The sequence below is a fragment of the Solanum lycopersicum genome, chromosome 12 (assembly GCF_036512215.1).
Source record: "Solanum lycopersicum chromosome 12, SLM_r2.1".
Taxonomy (NCBI): domain Eukaryota; kingdom Viridiplantae; phylum Streptophyta; class Magnoliopsida; order Solanales; family Solanaceae; genus Solanum; species Solanum lycopersicum.
This window is the reverse complement of record NC_090811.1, coordinates 805627-819140: the sequence shown is the minus strand read 5'-3', so window position 1 is coordinate 819140 and position 13514 is coordinate 805627. Positions and strand designations below refer to the sequence as shown.

General features: G+C 35.9%; 1 protein-coding gene across 7 annotated transcripts; it reads left to right on the top strand.

Annotated features, from left to right (window-relative positions):
- Window positions 1-523: 523 nt before the first annotated feature.
- Window positions 524-13146, top strand: LOC101246216 (zinc finger CCCH domain-containing protein 13). 7 transcript variants are annotated; one of them, XM_026028768.2, is made up of 12 exons: window positions 643-979; window positions 4101-4689; window positions 4804-5022; window positions 5315-5345; window positions 5974-6109; window positions 6650-6706; window positions 8021-8118; window positions 8216-8287; window positions 8420-8628; window positions 11230-11342; window positions 12005-12214; window positions 12705-13146. In XM_026028768.2, exons 3-12 carry the CDS (start codon window positions 4806-4808, stop codon window positions 12774-12776), a joined length of 1215 nt encoding a protein of 404 aa, XP_025884553.1. In that variant the 5' UTR covers window positions 643-979; window positions 4101-4689; window positions 4804-4805; the 3' UTR covers window positions 12777-13146. The 7 variants fall into 7 exon arrangements, with proteins under 7 accessions (XP_004251510.1, XP_025884553.1, XP_010313667.1 ...); XM_069292845.1 differs by having other exon boundaries at window positions 646-979; window positions 4039-4689; window positions 4804-5019; XM_069292844.1 differs by having other exon boundaries at window positions 684-979; window positions 4804-5019.
- Window positions 13147-13514: the final 368 nt, after the last annotated feature.

Below are 13514 nucleotides of genomic sequence, written 5' to 3'. Positions count from 1 at the left end.
CATCACATAATTGGGACGTAAGAATAATTAAGATGAACATAGTCAGACTTTTAAGTTTATTGGTAATTTTTATTTAGACACTTGAATGTATGATAATTAACTTCTATAGATGTTTTCGTCTCAAATTTTAAAAAACACTCAATTGGCAGTAGCTTTTCTATTGTTGCATTAATAATCTGAGTGATTTATTAATTTGGAGGGTTTAATTAGTAATGGATGGGTAGTAGATTGAGTTATAAATTATACTAATAAGTTAAATTATAACAAATAGTTGAGCGCCACGTATTTAAAAAAAAATTTTGATAGTTTAAATATAAAATCGTTAAATAAGTGGTCAATTTTGAACCAAAAGATGGATGACAAGGGCATTTTGGACCCAATAGGTGGGTGGGAAGAGTATTTTGGAACCAATAGGTGGATGGAGGGTAATTTTGTACCATTTTCAATACTTTAAGAATATTTTAGACCCTTTTCCATAAAATATAACATATTAAAATTTATTCATTAGAACTTTAATTATTTCGTACATGTGACGAGATAGAGAATAGCAATTCTTCGAAGAGAAGGAAGGGCATTTTAGAATACTTCTGATCTTTTTTTCTTAAAAAAATATAAAATACTTTATTTCGTGAATTTTAATTTAGTGGGGGTCGATGTAATATTGAAGACCAACGAAAATAAAAGGAGTAACTTTTGTATTTAGGGAAAATAACACTCCAATAACCATTAGGGTTCGGCGAATTCTGGATTTTGCTCGGTTGTATCTATCCGTTTTCTTGTGAACTGAGAATTCCTCTGCAGCAAACACAAATCTCAATCGCAATCCCAACAATTTTGTATACAAAATCGATGATGGTGGAAAGGAAGCTGTATAAAACGAAACTATGCATGCTTTATCAGAGAGGTCGTTGTCATCGTCAGACTTGCTCTTTCGCTCATGGCAATGCTGAACTCCGTCGCTTCTCCGGTTCCGGTGGCGGTAATTTTGTTTTTTCTCTATCTTTACTTGTTTAACACATACTATGTATAGCTATACTTCGTTTTACTTGGCCCATGTTCTGTTTTTTTTTAAATCTTTTCTTTTTTCTGATGATGACTGTCAGTTTTTGTGCATCTTGATTAATTATATGGTATGATGCTAACTCCCACTCACAGTAGTTAACTCAATTCACCTAGACTGAACATGAACAGATGAGAAGAAGTCTTCTTTTTGTTACTTGGCCATGTTTACTTTGACACTTCCATGAAGAAACTATCTTTTAGGGTTTATTTTACTAAATTAACCCTTTGAAGATAAGGATAGTTTGGGACAAGTGAGGCTTTCTCAAGTGGTTGAGAACCTCCACCATAAATCAGTAGGTTTGAGGGTTCAAGTCATGCAGGAGGGAGTGGGAAATAAAATTATACAGGAAAATGATAGTATAGGAAAAAAAATATTTTTTTATGGCAAGGGGAACTCGTAGACGCTACCCTTTGGTGCACACAGAATAAAACCTCGCTTCTCTGCAAAATCTTGAAGCCGCACATGAGGATTAATCCGCACCTAGTGCAATGAGCTAAACAGACAAACCCCTTGCTTTCGCTGGCAAGGGATTTTGAACTTGAGACCTCCAACATGGAAGTCTCAAGCCCGAACCACTGGGCCATTCCGAAGGATAAAAAATAAATAAATGTATCCTGGGAAAACAATCTATTTTTGGCATACGATCCAAGTAAAATGCATTCGGTCTCAAATTAGTTGTCATGTTTCGCTTCTCGAGAGTTAGTTTGATTAATCTTTCAAGCTAAATTCGATAGTATTAATTCATAGCTCAAGGTAATACTCATGCCGAAACAGGCTATGAAATTTTTCACGTTTTCAATTTGCCTTACTGGATGTGTTCATATGGGACATCACATGAATACTGAACTTCAGTATTTTCAAATACTGGGGATAGTATTCATGGGCGAAGCAGGCTCTTAATATTCATATTTTTCATCTTGCCTTACGAACATGTTCTTCTACGACGTTACATGATACTAACACTGGTAAATTTATTTTAAGCTTATTTAGCTCAAGTGTTAAAAGGTCTTACATACTTTAAAAAAATTTAAGGTACATTTAAGAACTGTAGTTTAAACTTCATGCCTAATCCTTCTTTTCCATTTTAGGTTGTCTGTAAGTATTATCGAAACCTTTAAGAAGCCAAATCATTTGATAATTTGGAGAAGCTCTATTAAAGTAGTATACATAAAGAGCCTACTAAAAATATGGTTCTCTACAAATGACAACAATCTGCTCTATAAACAAGAACCTTATCAGTGCACCAAACACCAAGAATAAGAGGATATTCCTGCAAAAAAGTCATATTTTTTTTTACCAAGATACATTCATTTTCTTTATCTCAAAACTCTTCTCTCCTAAAACAAAACTCATGTGATGCCTAAAGGGCACATATCATACCAGTGTTGTGAAAGGTAAACTCACCTTATTGCTTTTGACAAGAGGCAAGGCCTTATCGCCTATTACTAGCGAGCACAGTTTTCTTTTTCTGAAAACAGATCTGCTTTAATAATTAAAAGGCAATATTAGGCTTTTTTTTGTTTTTTTGGACATTACTAGCGAGGCGATCTTGAAACGGCGCGTGGCGATGTGGCGAGGCGACAGAGGCATCTCTTTTTTTTTTAAAGACCTGATTTGATAATTAAAAAGCAATATTAGGGTTTTATTTGGTGTTTTGGACAAACACAGCTCTCTTCTCCCTTTTCCTCTCCAGTTCAACTTTGCGACCTTCAGCTTCGCGACTTCAGCTCCTCTCTTCTTCTTCAGTCCTCTGCTTCGCGACCTCGGCAGGTACGTTTTTCTTCTTCTCCTTCTTCTTCTTCTGCTGCTGATAAAGTACCAATTTACATATGTAATCCTCCTCTGTCGAATTCTCATCTGTCAAATAAGTTTCCCTTGCTGCCAATCAAGCGAAGAAGCACATCTGTCTCTTCCTGGGTGCTTTAGAATCCAAATCAATGTATGCGGAAAGCCAGACTTTCCTCTTAACAAAACTTGTGGTAGTATGACATTAATGAAAACACTCTAGCTCTCCTCACCCCAATCCTGGAATTCATCAACTTCCTAGTAAATTCCTTCTAAATATCATGTCCTGCAGAACTCCTCCTCCTTGTGTCCTCAGAATCTGTGGCACGTTCTTCTTTCTGTCTTGTGATTTATATAAGTTGGGAAGGAAATCCGCAATGTGCTATCTCCGCACCACCTGTTGCCCCAAAAATTAACTCTACTTCCAACTCCTAGATGTAACGATGCCACTGTAAGCTTCCCATCCTTCCAAGATAGTCCTCCATAGTCTGCATCCATTAGGTAGCGTGTTGTTTTGAGTCACCTATCTTCCTTTTTGCTGTTTTTTTTTTCAACCCCCCAAAGTATGTTCCTTGGTTCCTGCCCTCCCTATTATTTCCAAGCAAAACCTTCTTAGCTTTGCCGGTTTGTTAAGAGTGTTGCTTCCTCTAACTAATTCTTCCGACTGGTTCATAAATATAAGAGCAAAGAGTTCATGAAGTTTCATCTTGCATTTTCACTTCATTTTTTATTTGTGTTTGTAACTTATATTTAACATTTTATAGTGTAGTATATTGTAAAATTTAATAAGGAACGAAAGAGAAACAAGATAATTTGTATAAGTACATCAGATATCACATATCAGGAATATTCTCTTACCTTTCGTGTCAGCTCCCGTTTTGCTTGTCAATCATTTCCGAATAATTTGGGACTGGAGAAAAGTGAGAAAACTGGCTAAGTTTAAATTTTAGGAAATGCATTAGTCACCAATCAAAGGAGCAGGAACCTATCCATATCTTGATCATAAATTCTCATTAGATATATTTAGTATTCTTACCTTGTTCTGCATTTTTTGTTTTGCAACTTCTGTTTTTTACTATTATGAAGCTTTTTTGGCTCCTCTCTGCTATCTTTTGGTTAAAATTCAGTTTAAGAGTGTTGTATCTGTGTACTGATGTTACTGAGTTGAAGGGAGAAATTTCACACTTCAGGTTATTCTATTGGACAGTGAATAAAAGCCTATCAACTGACAGGTTTTAGTATTTCTTATCAGAAAGGAATTTGCTGGTTGCTTTATCTTTGTGCTGCTTATGGTATTTTTCTCAGCATCTTGGTTTATCATATTGCATCTTGAAGCAGCAGCGCATGAGGGATCAGGATATGTTTCTCTGGATATAGTATCTTCCATATATTATTTACAAATCTGCCCGCTTGATGAACCATATGAATGCTGTGCCCTAGTAATTTCTTCACCCTTATATTTCCCGAGAATATGGTGTTCCCTTCTTGTGACTTCTGTTTGAATGAACCTTCAAAGCAACCTGTTGGATGATATTTTTGTCCAAGAAGGCCTGTTTATTATCCTATATATTGTCATGCGGCTTGGGTAATCCATATCCTTTTGATATGGCTGCTAGCAGATATATGTGCTGTAGCAATTTTTTACCGAACAAGATGCAAGGCTGTCTACTACTTCTGTTGGTTCTATGATATTTGAAGCTCTTCTGGGTAAAAGCTCAAAAAACTGGTATTCTATATCTGTTCATTGTATGAGAGAGGTAGTTTCTATGGCTCCTTTTGGAACTCACAGGAAGGCAGTATAAATATTTGCTGTTATGTTTCTCTTGTAGTTTGATGTATTGGTAAGATTAGCTCCATTATTCATTCTTTGGTGATTTAGTTGGTGTGAATTTGATCAATATGTTGAATCAACTACTGGATCCAGTTCAATTAAAAATATAATCTTACCATTGCAGAAATGCGAGATTTTCGTGGTCGTGACTTGAGAGAGAAGCTTGATAGAGAGCATTCTCCAGTGGGAAGATACTCCTCTGGTAAAGGGCATTCTCCAGTGGGTAGATACTCCTCTGGTAGAGGGCATTCTCCAGTGGGTAGATACTCTTCTGAAAGAGGGCATTCTCCAGTGGGCAGATACTCTTCTGATAGAGATGCAAGAGAGAGACATGCATCCCGTGGTCAGAGCTTGTTTCTTTCACTTTCACTTTGCTGTAGTTGTCGGATCTTTATAGACTTATTTACTCCTGCTCATCTGGTGAAAGGATAGTCGAGTGATTAAGAGTATTCAGTCCATTGAAATATACTTGCTGGAGGTCCTTATTTCTGTCAGGGGATCATGTGAATTTGTTGGCTTAGATGTAGCCATTGTTTCACATAGATTAGGGGCTACTATATTCTCTGGTTCTCTTCTCGTCCTTATTTTATGGTTTTGTTCATTCATATAATATTTCCTTCTGATTTATTTTGCAGGACGCAGTCCTCCTGAGTCTGTTGAGAGGAGGTAATGCTTATCAATTTCTTGTGTATTCTTCATTTAAGGAGTTAGTGACACATAATATACCGGTCTTTGTTGACAGATTACATACTCAGGCTTTAGATGGAAATCTTGAACCAAATTCAGGTTACTTAGAAATTAGTTGGGAGCTGATCGAGCTTGAATCCATTTCCTTGCGATTTATGTTAGATATATAAACCTTAATTGCGGAATTTATTCTGTCCCAGTTAGACAATTTTATCTTGTAGCATATGTTATATTCCATTTGTGGTAATTGTTTTGACACAGTTAATAAGATCACTATAAGAAGACCTAAGGTGTTCCTTATTGAATTAATTAAGGGAAATCTCTCAGCAGCTCCCTAAGGGAGAATATTTACAAGCAACAAGGTTAATTGGCTCTTCCCAAGATCTTGAGATTTCTAAACCCCTATAGAGAGCATCATAGGTCAATTGGTAATTTGGTATACTTTTCATGATAAAGACAATTTGCTAACTTTCAGATGGTTAATCTAAATTCTTTAATCCTTCTTTACCTTGACCTGATACTATGTCCATAATTATAATGTTTGAATAATGTCTGTCAAAAAAAATTCATTATGTTCTACTAATATCAGAAAAATGGTATATTGCAGTGATAGAAAGCGCAGGATGAAACAGCATTCGGATGGTCAAAGTGACATCTCTGGAAGTTTGAACATGTCCGATGGGACAGGAGATCATGTGAAGGAGAAAAAACATTTATCGTCCAATTCCAAAGATGTCCTTCAGGTACTGGGAGTGGAGAAGAACTTTCTTATCCTAGTTCGCGAATGGCGTTGTTCATCATCCCTTCCTTTTGCCTGCTCTTTCTTACATCCTCATTATATATATGTATATATGTATGTATGTATACGTGTATATATATATATATATATACATACATACGTATACGTACATATATATATATATATACGTATGCGTACACATACATACATATATATATATATGTATACGTATATATATATATACACACACACACACATACGTATACGTACATATATATATATATGTACGTATACGTATGTATGTATATATATATACATACATACGTATACGTACATATATGTGTATATATATACGTATATATATATGTATACGTATATATATATATACATATGTATACGTATATATATATATATACATATGTATACATATGTACATATATATGTACATATGTATACATATATATCATATGTATACATATATATGTATATATTTATACACACACACACACATTGTAGTGATTTCTGTCTATCCTTCATGTTGCAGCTTAGGCAGTTGCAATCTGAAATCAATATGTTGGATGACGAAAAACGAGAACTGGAGGTTGGTTTTGTTTTTCTTGTAACTGGTTGTTTGCTGCTAAATTGACTTTTTTTATTGGTCACTTCTTGCATAATTTTGGAGATAGTCTTTCCACTGTATTCCTTCTTTAATTATATTTCTAAGCAAGTACTTGCTAGTTATGTCATCGGTATTTTATTATCATATGCATTTATATATATATATATACCGAATCTGATTGGACTATGAATACATGTTTCTAACTTGTACATGTGTTTATCGGTACATGCATAAATGCTTTTTTCTTCCTTTTCACGTGTGTATTGCGATGGTGTAATAAAGATAATGAGATTGGTGATTTAATAATCCATGTATCGCTTTCAGGCTTTAGTAGTATTTCATGAGAAGTCAAATATTATAAGAGAAATAGGGCTCTTCAACTCATCAGAAGTTCAATATGATTTTATGTTCTTGAGGAAATAAGTCCAACAGACTACAGCTGTGTCTCATTGTGTAGTTTTTTTTCCAACTAATCTCTCTTGCTTTCTCTAGTTACCGTTCTGAAATTGTATATATACTTCCTGTTTTGGGGGTACTACTATATCTGGCATGTATTTTTCACTTTTTTAAAGTCTGAACCTATTAACAGGTAGGGCACATTTTAGCTCTTATGTTGCGACGGGCAGTGATACCGTTTCCAAATAGTAAAGTTGTTTGTTATGCCATATATTTGCCACTTCTTCAAATAACCATGGTGTTTAGGCCGCAAACTTATGAACACCTTGACTAATCCCATGGGGTACCAGCTACCTCTCACTAGCACCACTAGGTACTTCATCCAACAAGACTTGAACATGTATGAAGAAATCACCTGGTGGTTGTGCCTCCGTGGGATGTGAACCTGAGACCATGGTTTTCAACCCACTTCATATAAGACCAGGCTATACTAAAAAGGAAAAATAACCCTTTTGGCTTTTGGATTGTTTTTTCTTCTTAAATTAGCTACCCTCTCTTGTTGCTTCTGGTCCTTGATCACAGCAATAGTGAAGTTTCTGACCTAAGTTAGAAGCTCAAACCTTTGATCTTTTGTGCCAACTTATAGCAGTGAAATAGATGTTAATTATTAGTGAAGTCTTTCCTCATCTATCTATTTATTCATTTTCCATTAGCAGATGTAAAGGCTCTCATTAATGTTTGCTTCCCTCAATTTCACTCTCTTCTTAGTTCTTTCTTCAACAATCTATTCCACTTCCTTTCTGTGCCCTTTTCCTTCTGTTTAAGATATTCTTGTGCTCCTTGCTCTAAAATTTCGAGTTTATTCCTCAATACTTCTCTTTTTTGGTTGGAACTTGGAAGATATACCTTGAAGAGACAACTTGTCAGGCAGAAAGTCTAGCTTCAAAAAATCAGGAACTAGAGATGGAACTTTTCAAGGAAAAGGAGGAACGTAAAAGGTCACTATTTGTTATCATGCATTTCAGAATCTTTTAATTTGAGTCTAATATACCTTTTCCTTACGTCCTGTCCGTCCAATCCTGGCTTTTCCTCCAGGATTACTTTGAAGACTAAGCAGTTCATTGAAGCATATACTAATCACTCACGGTTGGAAGCTGAACTGAAGAGGTATTGTAACAATATTGCTTCTTCTATTGATTTCATCCCCATCCACTCAAGATTCTTGGCATCTAAAATTATTGCTCAATTTCTGTTACTTTTTGTTTCCATGAACACTCAGTGGTGATAGTGCAATTGTAGGTCAGAAGCTCAGCTTCAAAAGCTCGCTTACAAACTCAGCTCAGATTTCATCAGAACTGGTGCAAGTGAAGAGGATTCTGCCATCAACATTAGTGATGGAGGGATGGCTGGTAATCATTTTAGTTCATTGGTTGAGCAGCAGAAGAATACTTCACCTACCAAGAAAAGGCCGAGAATTCATCATGAAGCTGATGAAACGTCAAATCAAGGTAAGAAATGACGGTTATGTCTTAAGAGGTGTAGCTTTTCAAATAAAATAGTTGTACTAGTGCTTCTTATCATAATCTAGAGCACTTGAGCTGAATTTTCTAATTTGTCATCGGCTTTAGGTGTGCTTGCCTTTTTTATAGAGTTGATTTTCTTTCCTGAACAAAACCGCCTAGGACCTCAGAGTATGTCTCAGTGCCCTGTTCTGTTGGTATATATATTGAGTCGAAGCGGCTGTCGCAGTCTTGGGCTTGTTTCTTGCTCATCTTTTACAAATTTAGTCCCCCCATACTCAACTGAAGTCAGTTGACTAAGACAGTCACAGTCTATGAAGATGTAAATAATAATTGAATGTAAGAAAAAGAATATCTTAGATGTTGTGTATAGATAGTTTAAATGAATTTTGATTATTATATTTGGTGTGACAAGTTACTGTAGTTCTCATCCAGCACTGTGATTTCCTAATCATCATTGCTTATTGTGATGATTATTTTGGCTATTGGAGTTTTGGATCTAGACAGATAAAGAGTTCAACAGCTATGGTAGTTAATGCTCTTTGTACCAAAAAGTTCATCACTTCCTAACTTCCTGATAGTAAAATATGATTTCAATCTAGTTGGTTTTCTTTCCTGAACAAAACTGCCTAGGACCTCAGAGTATGTCTCAGTGCCCTGTTCTATCGGTATATATATATAGAGTCGAAGCAGCTGTCGCAGTCTTGGGCCGAAATAATTCATATTAAGTGCTTGTTTCTTGCTCATCTTTTACAAATTTAATCCCCCAATACTCAACTGAAGTCAGTTTGACTAAGACAGTCACAGTCTATAAAGATGTGAATAATAATTGAATCTAAGAAAAAAAATATCTTAGATGTTGTGTACAGATAGTTTAAATGAATTTTGATTATTGTATTTGGTGTAACAAGATACTGTAGTTCTCATCCAGCACTGTGATTTTCTAATCATCATTGCTTATTTTGATGATTATTTTAGCTATTGGAGTTTTGGATCTAGACCGATAAAGAGTTCAACAGCTATGGTAGTTAATGCTCTTTGTACCAAAAAGTTCATCACTTCCTCACTTCCTGATAGTAAAATATTATTTCAATCTGGCTAAACGTTCTAACTTCTTAGTATTCTTCTTGTACTTATCAGCGAAGAAAAAATTATGTGTAATATTTTCTAAATCTCAAATTTTGTTTTCAAAAGGGGATTATCTATGTCTAAGTTAACTTTGAAATTGGTCAACTGATATTGTTGAAAAGTGTAATGTGACTATAAGATTTGAAAGATGGTGTAGATAACACAGAAGTCGACGTTTCTGTGTTTGCTGATAAGTGATAAGTTTCATTCTTGTAGGTCTGATGCAGCATTGATGTTTCTGTCATGTCTCTGAGCGACAATTGATTTATTTATTGCAATTTGGAAATTAGTAGTGAAGTACATTTCAGTGATGGTGCATGAATAGAGGTGTATACAGTTGAGTATACAGTTGGGTGAATAGAATTTTCTAAGGTCTCTCATCTGTTCTATCTATGAAGTAATCTACATATTGGGTATTGATTCTGTGTTAGACGGGATGTTTAAGTCAATTCTTTCACATATACTCCTAGTATATCTTCAGAAATTCTTTTTTAACCTTAGACAGATAGTGAAGAGACCTGCTACTTAAAGAAGAGGAAAGGATGTAGAAGAGAGAGAAAAAGTGGGGAGGAGGAAAGAGACAAAAAGCAGAGAGTAGGAATCATCGAATATACTGCGCTTGGGACTTCCATGTTGGAGGTCTCAAGTTCGAAACCCCTTGCCAGCGAAAGCAAGCAAGGTGTTCCCCTTCTGGGTCGAGCTCGTCGCACCGGGCTTGTCTAGTGCGGGTTACCTCTCCTATGTGGTTTGGGAGCTCCTGCATAGGAGTGGAGTTTTACCCTGTGTGCACCCAAAGGTGCTCACAAAGGGTAGCACCTGTTGGTTTCCCTTGTCATAAAAATAAAAATCTTGTCCAGCTAAACAAAATAGAATCCTAAACAGCAGATGCACAGGTATATTGATCTTTATGGATGCCTTTGATTAGTAGTGTTGTTTCTGTTTCTCAAACATTACTGGAAACATGGAAAAGGGATGGAAGACATGCAGGTCTTCAGCCTTGGCAGCTTGAGCTATGCAAAATATGAAGCTGTGAAAATATACGCACGAATGCATCCTTATTTTCTTACTTTAGCAACATTGTAATTTCTAAATAAGAGATGCTCTTTTACTTGAAAATTAATACTATAAAGGTGAAACAAAAAGAGTAAGATCCTTAATTTCAGTGATAAATGCTTGAGTTTCTGTTTAGATGGTATGAAAAATCAATTCTTCAATGCTCATATTCCTACGTGTGTCTTAACCTTTTCATGTTTGAGTTCACTGTATTTGTACTCCATCTAGATCTTATTTGCCACACTGTTATTTGAAGTATGCACAGCATTTGACTCTCATTATATCATTAAAGCTCCTTTCCTGTTGAAACATTCAACAACATACCCAGTGAACATTAGATCTTGAAATCCCTTGTGAATTTGATGTCTCTAAACTCTTAATTACCTTTGGCAACTCTCTCTATAACAGCGTTAACAAGAGCAAAAGGAAATGGTGCGCAGAGGATAAGCTATCCTACTCAGCTGAGTAATGAGAAGAAAGACGAGGCAGACTTTTCCAGTGACATGACTTTCACTAACAAGGTACTCTTTTTACTTTAAACTTCATACCCCCCCCCCCCCCCCACACACACACATAACCCAAAACCAGAATAATAGGAACTGCACCGAACTGAAAAAGGAGTTACGATGTCTCCTTTCATATCTTGGACAATATACAACTACATTCTTATGCTGATTTTTTTCTAATGCTCTTTTCGATATGGTTTACATTAAATTAAAAAAACTGATTCGGAATAGCATGTGGACTTGATGGGAAATAGGATGAACTAACAATATGACGGATCACTTGTCAGAAAAGAGAAGATTTCTTGTGAGTGATAGGTGCTACTTTATGATGCTAATCAAAGTTCTTGGAATCTCTCATGAGTTTGGTTTCTCCGACTCTTGTACCTTTGGCACCTCACTCTGTAACAGTTCCGACAAATTGATAATGGACGTGCCAATTGTCCACTGAGTTTTGAACAGTAACTATGTCCAGTTGTATTATTTTATTGATTTTGCAGCGGCATGTCCTTTGCATGATGTGTTTTGTAGATTGAAAAATGAAGTTGTAGTTTATGCCTGATGGTAGTTGTTCTTAGTTCCATGCTGCAAATAAAAATGAAGGATATTACATCTTTAGATCACATTTTGTTTCGTATGCTTGCTGTTGAAGAAATAAATGCATTCTTCAAATTCTGCAGCCCAAAGCTTCTGAGAGTGCTGTTGTTTTGCCACCAACTAGCATGGCCGCTCATGCAAAGGATGAAGATGCCGAAGTTGGCGAGACAGAGGAAAAGCTTGAAGTAGCTGGGAATGCTACAAGAAGAGCTGGGAAGGGAGTTCCTTCTGGTATCACAGAATATCCTTTTCTACCACCTCCTCCTCCTCTTCCTCGAGGTTCTAGTTTGCAGGTTAGTTCAATAACTGAACCAGTTCATGTCTAGCATGCAAATGTATGTGCTCGTATGTTCTTTCTGTTTGCAATATACTTTAGTGCAACACCATCAGTTTTTAGCTGCTTTTTTGTTGGTTTGCAAAACTACAAGTGGGTGATCAGTAAAACTGTGAAAAGTAAAAAGAAGATTTATTCATGAACTTTGCCCACCCGAGAATAAAGCAGGCAGGGTGATCAGTAAAACTGTGAAAAGTAAAAAGAAGATTTATTCATGAACTTTGCCCACCCGAGAATAAAGCAGGCAGACTACATTGTAGTCCTCAGGTTCTTGCCTAAAGCCGCAGCATTCTCCTTGTTCTTGAGTCTTGATGTTTGACTATCTTTGAATTGTTGATCTATATTTCATAATTTGTGATTATCTGTGATCCTGCCTTGTTTTGTTGTATTCATAAGCTGAGTATGCAAGAGTACTAATTTAATATGAGCAATTCGACTTCTCCTTGCAGTTCAAGCGTGATGATGCAGGTGATGATGAAGATGGACGAGATGAAGAGATGTTGGAGGTGGATATTGTTTAGCGTAGTGACAGTATGATGTTGCCATTGTAGGATGTGACTTTGTACACCGCTGGTGCATATGTAGGGGAATAGAGCTAATGAACTGAAAATTATGGTCTGTCTGGCCAACACATACAAGTCTTTTTAGATACTAAACGTTGTTATCTCGACCAAACGAACTGTGAATTGTGTTTTTAAGCCTTGAAAACCAGATTTTTTTTCATACAGCAGGCCAGTAGTTTTGAGTCTTTTAAATCTTTTGGGTATTTGGGTGTGCTCGTCATTAAAGAAGCACATAAATTTCCATTACCTCTATAATTGTCACTTGTTATTTCTTGTAATTGTTTTGCTTAATTTATACTGAAATCATGCACAACGCTTCAAATATTTACATATGACACTGCATTGACAAGATTAAGACAGGTGTGGAATTTGATTTTTGTACATGTCTCACTCGCTATAACGACGACATTTCTGGGCATTTAGAAGAATTTTTTAGTGAATACAGCAATTTTTCTTTATTTTTATATATGTTAGCCCATGAATAATTTTTGTCGCAGCTAATACCTATGAATGTGGTCGCTAAAAGCACTTTTAGTAGCAACTTTAGTTGCAGCTAAATCCTATGAATGTTGTCGCTAAAAGTCTCTTTTAGTAGCGATACTAGTAGCCGCTAAAACCTGTGAATGTCGTCCCTAAAAATATATTTTAGTGGCAACTGGGTCGCTGCTAATACCTATGAATGTGGTCACTAAAAGT